Genomic DNA, 14,385 nt, shown 5'->3' with positions numbered 1-14,385 from the left:
ATTTCAATGTATATGAAATGGGAGGGGTACAAACATTTAGCCTATAGCAATGCCTTTATCCCTTTTCTCTAAATTTTTTGCATGGACAGAGTTTCTTCATTTTCCTGAAGTTTTCTTTTTTAATAGTGAGTGCTTTTTATGTTCCGTTTGAGTATTTTATCTTTCATATTCAGACCCCTGAGTGGACTGGAAGTGACTTGGTGTACAGTGTGGTGTGGGGGGGGGGGGTGGCCGTCTTTATTCTTTGTGTCCTAGGGGAACTATAAAAAGCAACAGAGACGTCATGGTCTTTTTCGTATTTCTGATTTCAGATCTATTTTTACATTTTAATTTATTGGTAAGCTCTTTTTGTAATTCTTTATGTTCTGATGGAGAGTACCTTAATATATATATATATTAAGTAATATTTAAGTATATATATTTATATACTATAAATAAGTATATATTTATATACTATATATATTTAAGTATATATGTACTACATATAAGTATATATAAATATATACTATATATATTTAAGTATATATATATATATTTTTTTGTTTTTACTTTCTTCAGATCCTGGCAAGATTAGAGAGAATTACTGATTTATAATTATCCTTGTTATTGATGGGATGCCAATGAATTCTTTAAAACTGCCAGTGATTGTATATGTAGTAATTCTCAGGCCGGAAATAACTTGAAAAGGTAGGAACCTTTGTCAAGGAAACACATACTGTCAGCTCGTCTTTCCCTTACTGGGGCCCTCAAATAATAATCATCCCTGTGATTTTTAACACATTTTCAAGTGTTCCGATACTGCGCAGTGTTTCTGGACAGCTTGGCTTCTCAGTGCCTACCTCGCTCCGTGATCTGCCCAGACTTCACCATGTAGAAGAGTGACGGGGTCGCCATTTAGTTAGTGCTGGGCCGTGTAGACACTGGCGGGCTGTGTAGACACTGGCGGCAGAGGCTTTCTGCCTTGACACTGTTTGTGTCTGTGGATGAGTCTCACTTTCTCTTCTTGTGGGCGCCTCCTAGTGGCCATTTTTGGACGGTGCCTCTAGTAATGTTTTGGTTATAGGATCACGAAACCTCTGTTTACTAGTACAATTAAAAATGATTTTGATTCAGATTTCTGCTTTATCTCTTTTGTTTGGATCTCTAACATCTTTCCTATCCTCATTTTCTCAACTGCCTTAAATAGTCTTATATTCGCAAGAATTCGTGGCCCTCAAGATAGGTCTTTCGTATCTTACTTGCTCTCCCTGAACTGGGGGGCCTGTAAATGGTGGCAGACATTTGACCCACAGGCTCAGTTTAGCCACTGCTGGTTTGTTTGTTTTACTTAGTGCTGGAAAGCTAAGAGTGATTTGAAAATTGTTTAATGGTTCGTGGTTAATAAGTACCTACATAATAGCCTCGGTTTGCCTCTTGGCACACGAAGCCTGAAACATTTACTCTCTGGCAGGGGTTCTCTTGCACTTGGGCAGGTCAGCGTGTTGTGACAACCCGGACTGGCCCTGGGGAAGCGGTGCCCTCTGTGACCACGGACGTGTCGTATAGTGCTTTTCTCCAGTCGTGACTTTGAATTAGGAGTCGCTGGCCTCTGTCTCAAAACCCGCTTTCTTTCCCGCACGACGTCACATTCCTTTGGCTTTGGAGAAATGCTGATTTCTTTTAAACGTAGACATCACATGCACTGTATAATATATTTTGGGAACTGAATGGGCGCTTTGATGTCTTATTAGATGATACCCAGGGGCCTCTTGCATTACTTATTCTCTGCCGAGGTCTGTGGAAGGCACACGCCCTCCTCTGACCCTCACCCCAGACCCGACAGGTGGGTGTTGTCCCCAGTTGTAACCTCCCCAGAATGACACAGCTCGCAAGGAAGTGGCCGCCTGTCATTGGGCAGTTCCCAGAGGAGTGCAAAGCAGGCAGTGCGTGGGCCTGGCCCGGAGGCTGAATCCTAGGTATTGAAAGTTTATTCTGTTATTCACTCCGCACAGGAATAGTCGCTTCTCATAGGAATTGAGGGAGAATGTGTCTACTCTTAACTAGCCTCTCACTGGTTCTCATTGTCCCAATTTTTTTTTTCCATTTTCCCACTAACAATCTGGACCGTTACCAGAATTGCAAAGGCATCGAGACCACATACCACAGACTAATCGTGTAGGCAGCTCCTCACAAGGGCCAGCTTTCCCAAATTCCTGGTAATAGGCTTCCGTCCGCCCTCTGTCAGCCCTCAGGGGCGGTGACTGCATCCTGCGTTTTCCTGAGGATCCGGTGCTTGGCGTGGCGCCCGGTCACGGTGGGCACTCACTTAGCACTTGTCCAAGGTGTAGCTGTGCTCCAGGTTTGAGACTCACTGTGGCAGGGTGGAGCATGAGTTTTCCGTGATGTGCCGTCTGTTTCCCACTCACCGTGATGTTTGTCTGGCTCCGGGGGTCTCCGTGCATCATTTGGTACGGTGCGGAGCTCGTTACGGTGTTCTGGTGTGATCCGTGTAGCTCTATAATCGTGTATTGCGAACTTCTGGTTCTTTCAGGGGATGATATGCCCCTTCTTTCCTGTATCGTTGAGGCCGTCTTCAGTTTTCCTGCCTGTCATCTGCTCACATCCCTTTTTTCATCTAGCCTTTCTCCTTTCAGGTATTAGCTCAAGCTTTCAGAGTATGTTTGCAAAGATAATTTAGTGCTGGGGTGTGGTGAGTGGACAGCTTCCCCTCCTGCCACCCCAGTTCTCTGCACGGCGGCCAGTACCGGGGTGCTGGCTTCTCCCCGGCCTGCGCTGGTCCTTTATAAGAAAGGAAGCCTTGAGATGTCTGTTGTTTCCTTTTATGGAAGTGCTGTCTACACCATGTGGGGGACACAGAGTTGGCAGCCACCCTCCTCCGGATCTCATCCTTGAGCAGCTAACCTCTTCTTGCCTCAGTTTTTCAGGCTGAAATGGGGCTAATCCTGTGATGTAGCTCCCGGGGTTACTCTGCAAAGTGCTTGCACAGCGCCCAGATTATGGTACATGCCATGTAAGTGACTTGCTGTTACTGTTCACGCTAACTGATTTTTGAACCCTTCTCCCCCACAACCATGCTGCCCTTACCTTCCTCAGACATTGTTGTCATCCCATTGCGTCCCTGTCTCCCCTGTGACTTTCAGCTCTTCAAGGATAGGAACCACGTCTTACCATTACGTCCCCAGTGCCTCATAGCGTTTGGTCCATTCATATTTGTTGAACTTGACTGCAGGTGGTTAGTGAGGTCTGGTTAGGCTCTGTTGACCTAGAGATACTGCTGCCTTCTGCTGTATCAGCTGGTGAATGTTTAGAGTGGTGAGTGGGATGAAAGGACATTCAAGAGGGTGAAGTCTGTAGTCGGCCCTTCTAAATCACCCACACGCAGGCTCCTGTTCTCTCTCCATCAGCCTCACGGCATTTGTATGGAGCAGCTGTAGGGCAACAGTAGCACAGTGTAGAATGCAAATGTATATATGTCCACACACACACCCCCTATACATAAATGTGTATGTATGTGTATGTACATATGTGTGTATATACATGTGCACCATAAGTAGTTAACACAGTGGAAGTTAGGAAGGCAAAGTAAGGTGTGAGGGAAAAAGCACAATGCATTAGTCCTTGAATAAAAGGAAGAGGTGTAAGGACTGGAGTTTTGTTTATCCGTGTGTTTTAGTTACTAGAGAAAATCGCAGTAGTTCTGTGTCCAGAAACAGGCAGCTACAATGATGCTTTTTTTTTCCCCCACTCAGGATTTAACGGGATCCGAACTCTACACCCAGGCCGCCAGCCTCCTGCACCCTGTGGTTTACACCACGGCCATCATTCTTCTCTTGTGCCTCTTGGCGGTCATCGTCAGTTACCTGTACCACCACAGGTAAGCACTAAAGCTTGACGCGTGTGGGACTTTGATTTAGAGGAGATTATTTCACATTTAAATAGGATAACTCCTGAGTTGTATAGCAATGTGCCATCTCTCCCAAGCAAGAACAGTTACTTTAGAATACAGACAAGCGTTGTTCATTCCATGAAGTTTGAGACATAAATAATTAATACATGAGACGGTCAGTTCACCGTTTACAGCACCCAGTCAGCCTTCTGTGTGGGTGTCAGGGAGAGGATGTGGGACGTGTGTCGGGGAGGCTGGGAGGTCAGGCGGGGAGCAGCCAGGGGGTGAGGTCACGTGGAGGCTTGTTACCTGGAGAAGGTGCCTTCCAGGTCTGGACTGTGGTCTTATTTCTGGTTTATGACTTTTCCCCCGGTGTGATCTTCTTTATGTTATAGGTGGCATTTTTAAGTAAGTTTGTGGCATTTAAGCACGGGATACGGTTTTTGTTAATTGCAGGCAGAACTACAGAAACTTCTATTTTATGGTAGGAAATAGTGAACTGAGGGAATTCACTGAGCAGAAACTTTATAAGAGGTTTTGCTAGAATGTGTTTTCCTAGAATGGGTTGCAGCTGAACCTGTATGGCATTTCTTGACATTTAGTTAAGAAACAAGAGATTTTGATATTACAATATAAGAAAGAAAGAAAGACTTCAACGTGTTATTAGGAAAGGCCACGAAGAAAGGCACTGGGAAGTAGCAGGTCAGGGAAATTGAGATCGGCACCTCGCAGAAATCTCTGGGAAGCAGACAAGTCATTCATCTGTCATGAGACTTCGTAACTAACAAAAGCTCACATGTTTCTTATTATGGGGAATTGCTGTAGCCTTTAGTGGGGGCAGGAGTTCCATATATGACTTGTCTTTTTCCGTGCGTCAAGTTAAACGTCAAGAATCTGTATTGAGTTAAATGCTTTCTCAAAATGTGCGTGTGTCTGTCTGTCTGATAGTATTTGTTTTTTTAGATGTGTAAGCATTTGAAATTTGGCATTTTGTGCTATTGGAATAGTTGACTTGAAGGCAAGTAGGATAGTGTCTGGCTCCAAATTACTAGCCTGAATGTAAATATTTTCCTTTTCCTTTTAACAGTTTGATTCGGATCAGTCTCAAGGGCTGGCACATGCTTGTGAACTTGTGCTTCCACATTTTCCTGACTTGTGTGGTCTTTGTGGGAGGCATAACCCAAACCAGAAACGCCAGCGTTTGCCAAGCGGTAAGTCCTAGCGAGAAACCGAAATGGAAGAAAGGACTGATAGGGGAAAGTAAGTTCATATGTTGCATAAACTACAAAAGGAAAATTGTTTCCTTAAAAGTTTTTTTTTTCTTTCAGTTGAACTGAATGTCACTTAAACAGTTTGCCAGCATACTCTAGGTTTTGCCTTGTCAATTCATAAGCGAACTTACAACTTACAGGGCTGGTCTCTTTGTGGGAATTCACTGCTACTTGTTATGTCTACTCTAATGCTGAGCATTTAATTTAAAAATTTTACCAAATCCTGACTTTGGCTGCAGGGGAAGCAGCATTTTCTGACAGTAGGATTTTAAAAATTATTTCGTTTGTTGATGAAAACAATAAAAAGACGCTTCGTAGGTGTGGTAAATAGGAAGAATTAAAAATAGTAAACTTTTCATTGTAAATGTATTATTATGTATGTAGCCTTAGTGACTAGTATTCTTGCTGAATAAGCATAAAAAAATGAAAGCTATTTAACATATGAATAGAAAATATGTAAATTTATGCCTGTATTTGCATATTGTCTTGATATGCATGATAGTGAGCCATATGGTAATTAAGAGTTCAGGCTGCCTAGATTTGGATCTCAGTTCTGTTTACTAACTGTTTTTATGAGCAATTTATTTATTCGTTTTTTAATTGTAAGAAACCTATAACAAGATGCAAATTAACATCTTAACAGATTTTTCAGTGTACAGTAGTGTATTCACTGTAAGTATAGCAGATCCCTAGAACTTTTTCATCTTGCATGATTAAAACTTTACCGCCATTGACCAGCACCTCCCTGGAGCCCTCTCCTCCCAGCTCCTGGCAGCCTCCCTCCTCCCTCCTGTCTCTCTGTCACCACCACTACATGGATAACCTGCTTTAAGTGGAATAACGAAGTATTTGTCCTTCCGTGACTGCCTCACTTCACTTAGCATAATGTCTTCAAAGTTCATTCATGTTGTTGTGTGTGTCAGGGTTTCCTTCTTTTTACATAGCTGAATAACGTCCCATTGCATGCATATGCCGCATTTCTGTATCCATTTGGCCTGTCAGTAGATGTGGAGGTTGTTTCGACCTCTTGGCTCTGTGAAGAATGCTGCAGGGCACACAGGAGTCCGGGTATCTCAGTGAAGCCTTCATTTCAATACTTACCTTTTCTGTGTCTCCGTATTCTCACCTGTGCTTTGGGAATAATAATTGAGTTGTTGTCAGGTGGTACGATTATTTATATAAAAAAGACCCTAAAGTAATTCACAGGAAAATTATTTGAAAGAAAAGGAAAGTATAGCACAGAGTGAATATGTGTTTATTATTGAAAAAGTTTCTGCTATTATGCAGGACTGCAATTAGGAGAAAACGTAATAATGAAAAGGTACTGTGTATATGGCATCAAAGAATATCAAGTACTTGGAAATGAGAAAGGATGTTCAAGAGACTTATAGGTTAAATTTTAATATGTAATAAGACATACATGGAAAGATACACTAGGCCCAGCCCTGGCTGGTGTAGCTCAGTGGATTGAGTGCAGGCTGCAAACCAAAGTGTCGCAGGTTCGATTCCCAGTCAGGGCGCATGCCTGGGTTGCAGACCACGGCCCCCAGCAACCGCACATTGATGTTTCTCTGTCTCTCTCTTTCTCCCTCCCTCTCTTTCTCCCTCCCTTCCCTAAAAATAAATAAATAAAATCTTAAAAAAAAAAAGATACACTAGGCCCAAAGATAGGAAGAGTTACTCTCAGAAGGGGACAAGTTCTGCTAAGGTGACTTGAATACCCTCCACTCTGCTTGGCAGGCGCCAAAGAATTGCATAGAAGCAGGCAGGTCGGACAGTGGTACTGGCATGTGACCAGTCCCAGGTCCAGGAAAGTGCCTCGCGTGCTCGACCAGATGCGGACAATGTCCTGTTCCAGGAACCAGCGTGCCGTGGGACACGGGAAAGGGATTGGGCTATGTCAGCAGGCAAGCACCCAGTGTGGATAGATCTGTCCTGAGTGAGGGGGTGACAGGGAGTAATCTCTGCCGTGGCCCCAGTCTGGCTCATGGGTCCTGCAGCGACCACAGTCTTTTCTCTTCCACAGATGGTTTTCAGATTCATGTAAAAGTAAAGGACCCAAGGTAGCCGGGACGCTTCTGAAAAAGCAGTACAGAGTGGGGAGGTAGTCCTTCTAGTCCTCAGGACTAATCAGGCTGCTGTGATTGAAACGGGGACATTTGGTCTCGGGATTGCAGGTTGGCTGGTGCAGTGGAATAGACAGGTCAGGAGCGGACCCGGGTGTGAGACCGAGGCTGGGTACAGAGAGCCCGCTGTACGCTCAAGGGAGCCGGGGAAGTCCATTTGGAGAAAACGAAAGTGGACCTGCACCTTGTGCCATATTTAAAAATGAAGAAGAAGAAGACAAAAAGATGTCAGTGCTTAGTGTATTAGAACTGACAGGGCCAAAACAAAATGTTAAAATTTCTGTTCAATGATGTTACAGTTCTTGAGGGTAAGGAGAGGTTTCTTTTTTATACAATTAAACTGATGATGTATTAGATATGAAATTCTTTTTTTGTTGTTGTTCAGTTGCAGTTGCTTCAATTTTACCACGTGGTATTTGTGTCGTATTTAAGAAAACCCTCCTCAACAAAGTGAAAAGGAAGGGTTTCTTAAATGTGACACCACATAACACATTGATTAGAAAAGAGATAAAATGTGATGGAATTAAAAATAATAGCTTTCGTTTGTTAAGATTCTTTAACAAAAGGGAAAACACAAGATGATGTTCTCCGTCTATACCACTGATAACATTAGTATACAAATATATTAGAAATGCAATAAATGAGAAGACCACTGAAAATGCAGTGAAAAAACAAATGACATTCAAGGAAATACACAGGGTCCATATCCATGTACATAGATGTTCTGCATCAGCGGCGGTCACAGAAATGCAAATGAAGACCACCCAATAGTTACCATTCTACGCCTCCTCTGTGGGCAGAACTGTAAGCTGGCAGTGCCAGGCGTTGAGCAGGCAGGCCCACAGGCTCTTTGTGTACGTGTGTGTGGGAACGTCCGTGGATGACTGTGGGAGGCTGGGTCTTCTCCAGGTTAAGCGTCCGCATACCCTGGGACCTGGCCCTCCCGCTCCTGGGCTCGGAGAGTAAGCGTGCCCTGATGTAACGGTGGTGTGCCTGTGCGTATGCATGTGCATATGAATATTCATCGCAGCACTAGACACAGTAGCAAAGTCCTGGAAGCGACCCAAATGCCTATCACTGGGAGAGTGAGTGAATAAACTGTGATATTATACAAGAGTCAAAACTAATGAATTACAACAGTGCATAACTATGAATATGTCTTAGTGTCATAAATTACATTTCCCGTTATCCTTTTTTATAACAATAAAAGTAACTAAAAGGAAACAGTACACTTTTAATGTAGTGTGCAATAAAACTGTCAGGAAAGGAGAGCAAGGGGATGATAAACATAGGATAAAAGGCGATGCTTACCTGGGGCGGAGGGGGTCATGTGTGTCGACGTGGGTTTCGTCAGGGTCTTTTGTCTTGCTGGTGGATTCTTGAAACACATTGTTAAAAATTGCTAAGTAGAGTCCTGGCTGGTGTAGCTCAGTGGATTGAGTATGGGCTGCGAACCAAAGTGTCGCAGGTTTGATTCCCAGTCAGGGCACATGCCTGGGTTGCAGGCTATAACCCCCAGCAGCCACACATTGATGTTTCTCTCTCTCTCTTTCTCCCCCCCTTCCCTCTCTAAAAATAAATAAATAAAATCTTTAAAAAATAGCTAAGTAAATAATGAATTAAAGGCAGACCATCCTCAGCCCAGTCATCAACCCGTCCCATGAAGCTAAGGCAGATGATTTATCCAATAGCATATATCTGAGATATAATTTAAAATGTCAGTGTGTATACGAATTTTTGGGAGGGTTCAATGACTGGACAGCACCTGGCTTACGGTAAGTGCTCAATTGATGTTAGCTCTTCCTCCTCCTGTTCTTTTTTTTAAAGATTTTATTTATTTATTTTTTTAGAGAGGGAGGGAGAAAGAGAGAGAGAAAGAAACATCAATGTGCAGTTGCTGGGGGCCATGGCATGCAACCCAGGCATGTGCCCTGACTGGGAATCGAACCTGCAATACTTTGGTTCGCAACCCGCACTCAATCCACTGAGCTACGCCAGCAAGGGTCACTCCTCCTGTTCTTATTGACTAAGCTACTTCGCAGCTGTGCGGAACATTTCCCTGTCTCGGACTATTACTGTACATTGGAAAACAGCCTCATTGGGAGGCTCCAAGAAGTTAGGGGCCGGATCTCTCTCTGGTGGATTTAGCACCAAAAGGAGATGGAGCTTCTGTTTTCTGGTTCTCCCCTCTTCACACCGCTGACACCCACTTTTATGGGCCCCCTCTCACTGGTACTGTTCCAGAGATACTGCCCTTCACGTCCCCTCATTATCCTGTGGTCTTATTAAAATTCCATGGTGCCTACAAAACTTTGTAACTGATTGGTGTTTTTACTTGCTTATTGTCTCTGGCCTCCCAGCTCTGCAGGGGCAGGAATTACATTGATTTGATTTAAGGGGTCAGCACGGGACCTGACTGAGTAGGTGTTTAGCAAATATTTGTGGGTGAATGGACAAAAAGGCGTCTGTTTGCAAACAGTAGAAATCGTTCAACCCTGGAGCCATGTGGAGCATAAACGATTAGGAGAGTACTCAGCACACCATGGCGGTAATAGTCTCAGTTGTATCGGAAAATATTTGTTGACTTCTTCACGGAGGCACACGGGTGCATTTCACCGAGGCCTTGAGTAGAAAAACACCATTGTAAAGATGGCTGCCTCGCATTGTCCTGAATGGTATTTTGTACCCTTTCCAGGAAGGAAAGGAGAACCGCAGGGAGTTTTCAGGGGCTGGAACGAATGCCCGTTTGTTCAAGATTGATGTGAAAAGGGAAAGTGGGAGTCTTCACGTGTGTGCCCCGTCCTTTCCTTCAGTTTTCACCATGTCCTTGCCTCCTGCAAAAGATAGGCCCTCACCTTGTTACTTCTGACTCAGACATGGCTTACAACAGCTTCCCCAGCGAGTCACTTGACCTCTTGGGGGCTCAGCATTCGGATCTAAAATAATGGGTCGGGCTCAGGAAGTGGTCAGGAAGGTTCTTCCGTCTCTGGAACTGAACCCTGAAGTGCACCTGTTTTACACACAGTTTTCTATGTGGCCGTAATTGGTGTGGTCTCATCTTTCTTGTCTCCGTTGTAGAACAACTCCCGTATTTTATGAACAGTGCACCCAGGGCCTGGCATAGTGTTGTTCTCCCCACGGTGACTGGGTGAGGTGATGAAAGGAGCCACCAGCCACGTGTTTCCCACTGTGGTTCTTAAGTCAGCCCTCCCAGGTGGTTCCTTGGCTGTTTTCTAGAACCTTTTGCTCTCTTTCACCAAAGGAGCCGAGGGAGCGATGACAGAGGTGCAGGGACTGTGGACTCTGGGTTGGAAGGGATCTGGGTTCCCGGTCATGATGCGCTGCCGAAGAATTGCTTGGTCGTTAATTTTCTAGTCCCTGGTTTCCATAGCTGTGCAGCGAAGGGATTTGGCTGGATCTCATCTTAGTGACCTTGTGGCTCCACCACTCCATGATTTCATCAACTAAATATAGTACCAGCTGACCTTCCGAGGTGTGTCCTCTTCTATCTGTTATCTCTCAGGCTGCCGCAGTGGCATGTGAGGTGCGCTGGGGAAAGCTCAATCAGGGAATAGTGTGTGCTTTCTACTTACCAGCGACTGCAAGCGTGTTATCTTAACGTTCATATTAACCCCAGAACACACTTGTTCCTCGTGTATTATATAAGTACAGAAGTAGCATCTAACAGACTGAACTCACCCGCCCCCAATCGCTGGGACCGTTGGCGGCAGAGGCATGATGTGAACGCCAGTCTCTGGCTCGGAGCATCCCTCGCGCCCCGTCGCTGGGCGTCACTCCTCAGTGAGGACCAGCGTGGATAATTGAAGGGGCGTGGACTTGGGAAACCAAAGATACCTATGGTGTTTGGTTAAACAGTTGTTACCGATAGCGGAATTTTAGGCGTCTGATGTCATCAGCCACATAAGGAAATCACCAAAGACTCTTCAAGAACCAGAGTAAAGGAGGTTGATGTTCTGAGTTGTGGTCCTGCCGCCAACCATGTGACCTCTGGCAGAGGACAACTTCTCTCAGCCTCAGTCTCCTTGTCCGTAACTCGAGGTTATCAACACCAACTGAATGATGATGCTAGGAAGATAGAACGGAAGCACATACAAAACTATCTAATACATTTTGGGGCATGTATCAGGCATTCAGTGGGGTCAGCTGTTAGTATTTTAGTTTTGTATGCATTCATATGTGATCATAGGAGTATTAAAAATCATCTTTTGCACACTTGCTATGCATCCTGCACTGTCTTATGTTTTTGATGGTTAAAAATACAATCGTTATAATTTATGGTTGCCAGTAGAGGAGAGTTTATGGTTACATACCTATGTGTAAAATACAGTCCTTTTGGATAATTAATTTATATCCATTTTCATCTTTGGAAACCTATGTCCTGAGGTAGGTGACTTAAGTAATAATCTGTTGCATTTGATGAATTATTTACATGCCCTGTGAATGAGATTTTCTATTGCCAAACCATTTATAAACTTTCCACATGTGTTTCTGACTTATTTGGCGAAGATTGTGATAAGGAAGTTGTATTTGAAGTGTAGCTCAAGTATCTGATCGCTAATACAATAGGAGGTATCTCCTTCCAAAAGACAGGAATACCCTCTGTACGCCATCTAACTTCCTCCTTTACTCTGGTTCCTGTGGGACATTTGGTGATTTGCTTATGTGGCTGATGACATCAGCCCCCTAAAATTCCACTGTTGGTAATTGTTTAATTGAAAGGCTTCAGTATCTTCCAAGTATGAACAATTCTCTGGAAACTTTGAATTGCCTTAGGAAACACTTCAAAATTTAAGGTTGAGTTTTCCCTCTTAGATCTAACACACGAAAATTCTCCTGTATCTGTGAGCCTGTTTCTGTTTTGTTTGTTTGTTTTATTTTTTAGTTTCCACATGTAAGTGAAACCATACAGTGTTTGTCTTTCTCTGCGTGACTGATTTTACTTACCTATAACTCTGTCCATGTTACTGAGCAAATGGCAAGATTTCGCTCTTTTCTATGGCTGAGTAATATTCTATGTATCACACTGTGTACATTTTAATTACTAGAATGCAATACTGTTCACACACACACATACACACACACATCTTTCTCTGTTTACTGGTTGATGGACACTTGGGTTGCTTCCATATCTTGGTGGTTTTAAATAACGCCAGAGTGGACACAGGGTGTCTAAGTCCCTTCAAATTCGTGTTTTCATTTTCCTTGAATAAATACCCCGGAGTGGAATGTTGGGTCCTGTGGTGGTTTCCCACGGTGGCTGCAGCGGTCTGCATTCCCACCGACAGTGCATGAGGGTTTCCTTTGTCCACACCCTCAGTAGCACTTGCTTTCTTGTTTGTTTGTTTTGTCTTTTTGATAATAGCTGTTTTCACAGCTGTGAAATGCCATCTCACTGTGTTTTTGATTTACATTTTCCTGATGATCAGTGATGTCGAGCATCTTTTCCTGTGGGCCATCGGCCTATTTTCATTGGAGAAATGTCCGTTCAAGTCCTTTGCCCATTTTTACAGTTGTTTATATATATATATATATTTATTTATTTATTTATTTATTTATTTATTTATTTATTTATTTATTACATAGTGTAAGCACTTTATGTAGTTTGGAAATTAACCCCAGATTGGATGCAGGCTCTGCAGATACTGTCTCCCGTTCCATAGGTTGCTTTCTGTGCTGCTGGGGTCCTTCCCTGGGCAAAGGCTTTTGAGTTTGGTGTCGTGTCATCGGTATTCTTGCCCGGGGAGGCTGGTTGCTGAGATCGACGCCACACTGCGTGCAGCCTGTGTTTCCTCTTAGGAGGTTTGTGGTTTCAGGTCTTACATTCAGGTCTCCAGTCCATTTTGAAGTTTTGTATGTGGTTTAAGATAATGACCCCGTTTCATTCTTTTGCATGTAGCTGTTCAGTGTTCCTAACACCCCTTGTAGAAGAGACAGTCTTGTCCCCATAGTGTATTTTTGCCTTTTTTTGTCATAGATTAATTGACCATATAGACTGGATTTGTTCCTCGTGCTCTGTTCGGTTCCATTGATTTATGTGTCGGTTGTCATCCTAGTTACCATCTTACCAAATGGCAGTGATTACTGTAGCCCTGTAGGATGTAGTAGAAGTCAGGGCGCAGGCTACCCCCAGTTTTGCTCCTCGTTCTCAAGATGTCTTCTACGGTTCCATACAGACTTTTGGAATTTTGAGGAAACTGGCAGTTACCAGAGAGGGGAGGGATTTAGGGGCAGTCAGAGTAGGCGAAGGGGATGAAGAAGTACATACTTCCGGTTATAAAAATAAATCAATCACGGGGGTGTCATATACAGCATGAGGAGTAAAGTCAGTGCGATCATAACTTCCGATGGTAGACGGTGATCACCAGACTTATTGTGGGGATTGCTTGGTAACGTATATAAATACTGGATCACTATGATGTACACCCAACACTAATACAGTATTGTGTGTCAGTTACACATCAATAACATGAATTTCTACCTTGCACCCCCTGGGTTGGAAACGTTTTTAACTTCTATTTTTAAACCTGTTTACTTTACAGCCCTGTCTCATTCTTTCGACCTGGGCATCAAAGGAAAAACGCCAGCAGTAGTGGAGCCTGGCATTTTCAGTCAGTGTCAGCACTTTGTCTCGGCTGTTTCTGTGCCTGGGAGCCAAATCCACTCGCACTGTTTTTACGTGCAGCATTCGGGGCGACTCCAGAGAACGCGACGTGTTATTTCTGCCTTTTGTTCCACGTCTGTCTGTAAATTCTGCTTTTACGGTGCAGTCAGGGAAACGCACGGGAGCCAGCCAGCCGCTTCTCTCCCTGAGAAGGATGTGACTCAACTTGCCTCCTTGTGCCCCGCCGGGTCCACCCTCTCAGTGCTTCGGGGTCCTCGCAAGGACAGTGACCTCCCTCGATTTTTGTCCTGTGAAATAGCACTTTGAGCCTTCCTGTTGCCCAGTTTCACCTGCAGACTGGTTCTAATTAAAGTGGACTTTGAGCTGTGACTAAATGCTACTGTTATTAACCTAGGTTTGAACAGAGTTGATTTTCTTGAGATTGGAGAGCCATCTTTTTAGAATGAAAAGCTTTTTCTT

General features: G+C 43.9%; 1 protein-coding gene and 1 long non-coding RNA gene across 2 annotated transcripts in view; one reads left to right on the top strand and one right to left on the bottom strand.

The window, feature by feature from the left end:
* The window catches only part of ADGRA3 (adhesion G protein-coupled receptor A3), a 107,597-nt gene that overhangs the window by 86,526 nt on the left and 6,686 nt on the right, over positions 1-14,385 (top strand). The window contains exons 15-16 of the mRNA XM_028506146.2: positions 3,750-3,874; positions 4,974-5,097. Of these exons, the coding sequence (XP_028361947.2) occupies positions 3,750-3,874; positions 4,974-5,097 (249 nt within the window). The remainder of the gene's footprint in view (positions 1-3,749; positions 3,875-4,973; positions 5,098-14,385) is intronic.
* Positions 4,411-8,684, bottom strand: LOC118499148. Its single transcript, XR_004901666.1, has 2 exons — positions 8,595-8,684; positions 4,411-6,283 (listed from the first exon to the last, which is right to left on the bottom strand). It is a non-coding gene; the product is annotated as an uncharacterized LOC118499148 (long non-coding RNA).

The sequence above is a fragment of the Phyllostomus discolor genome, chromosome 1 (genome assembly GCF_004126475.2).
Source record: "Phyllostomus discolor isolate MPI-MPIP mPhyDis1 chromosome 1, mPhyDis1.pri.v3, whole genome shotgun sequence".
Classification (NCBI taxonomy): domain Eukaryota; kingdom Metazoa; phylum Chordata; class Mammalia; order Chiroptera; family Phyllostomidae; genus Phyllostomus; species Phyllostomus discolor.
The sequence above is the reverse complement of the archived record's forward strand: the minus strand, read 5'-3'. Positions and strand labels throughout refer to the sequence as shown.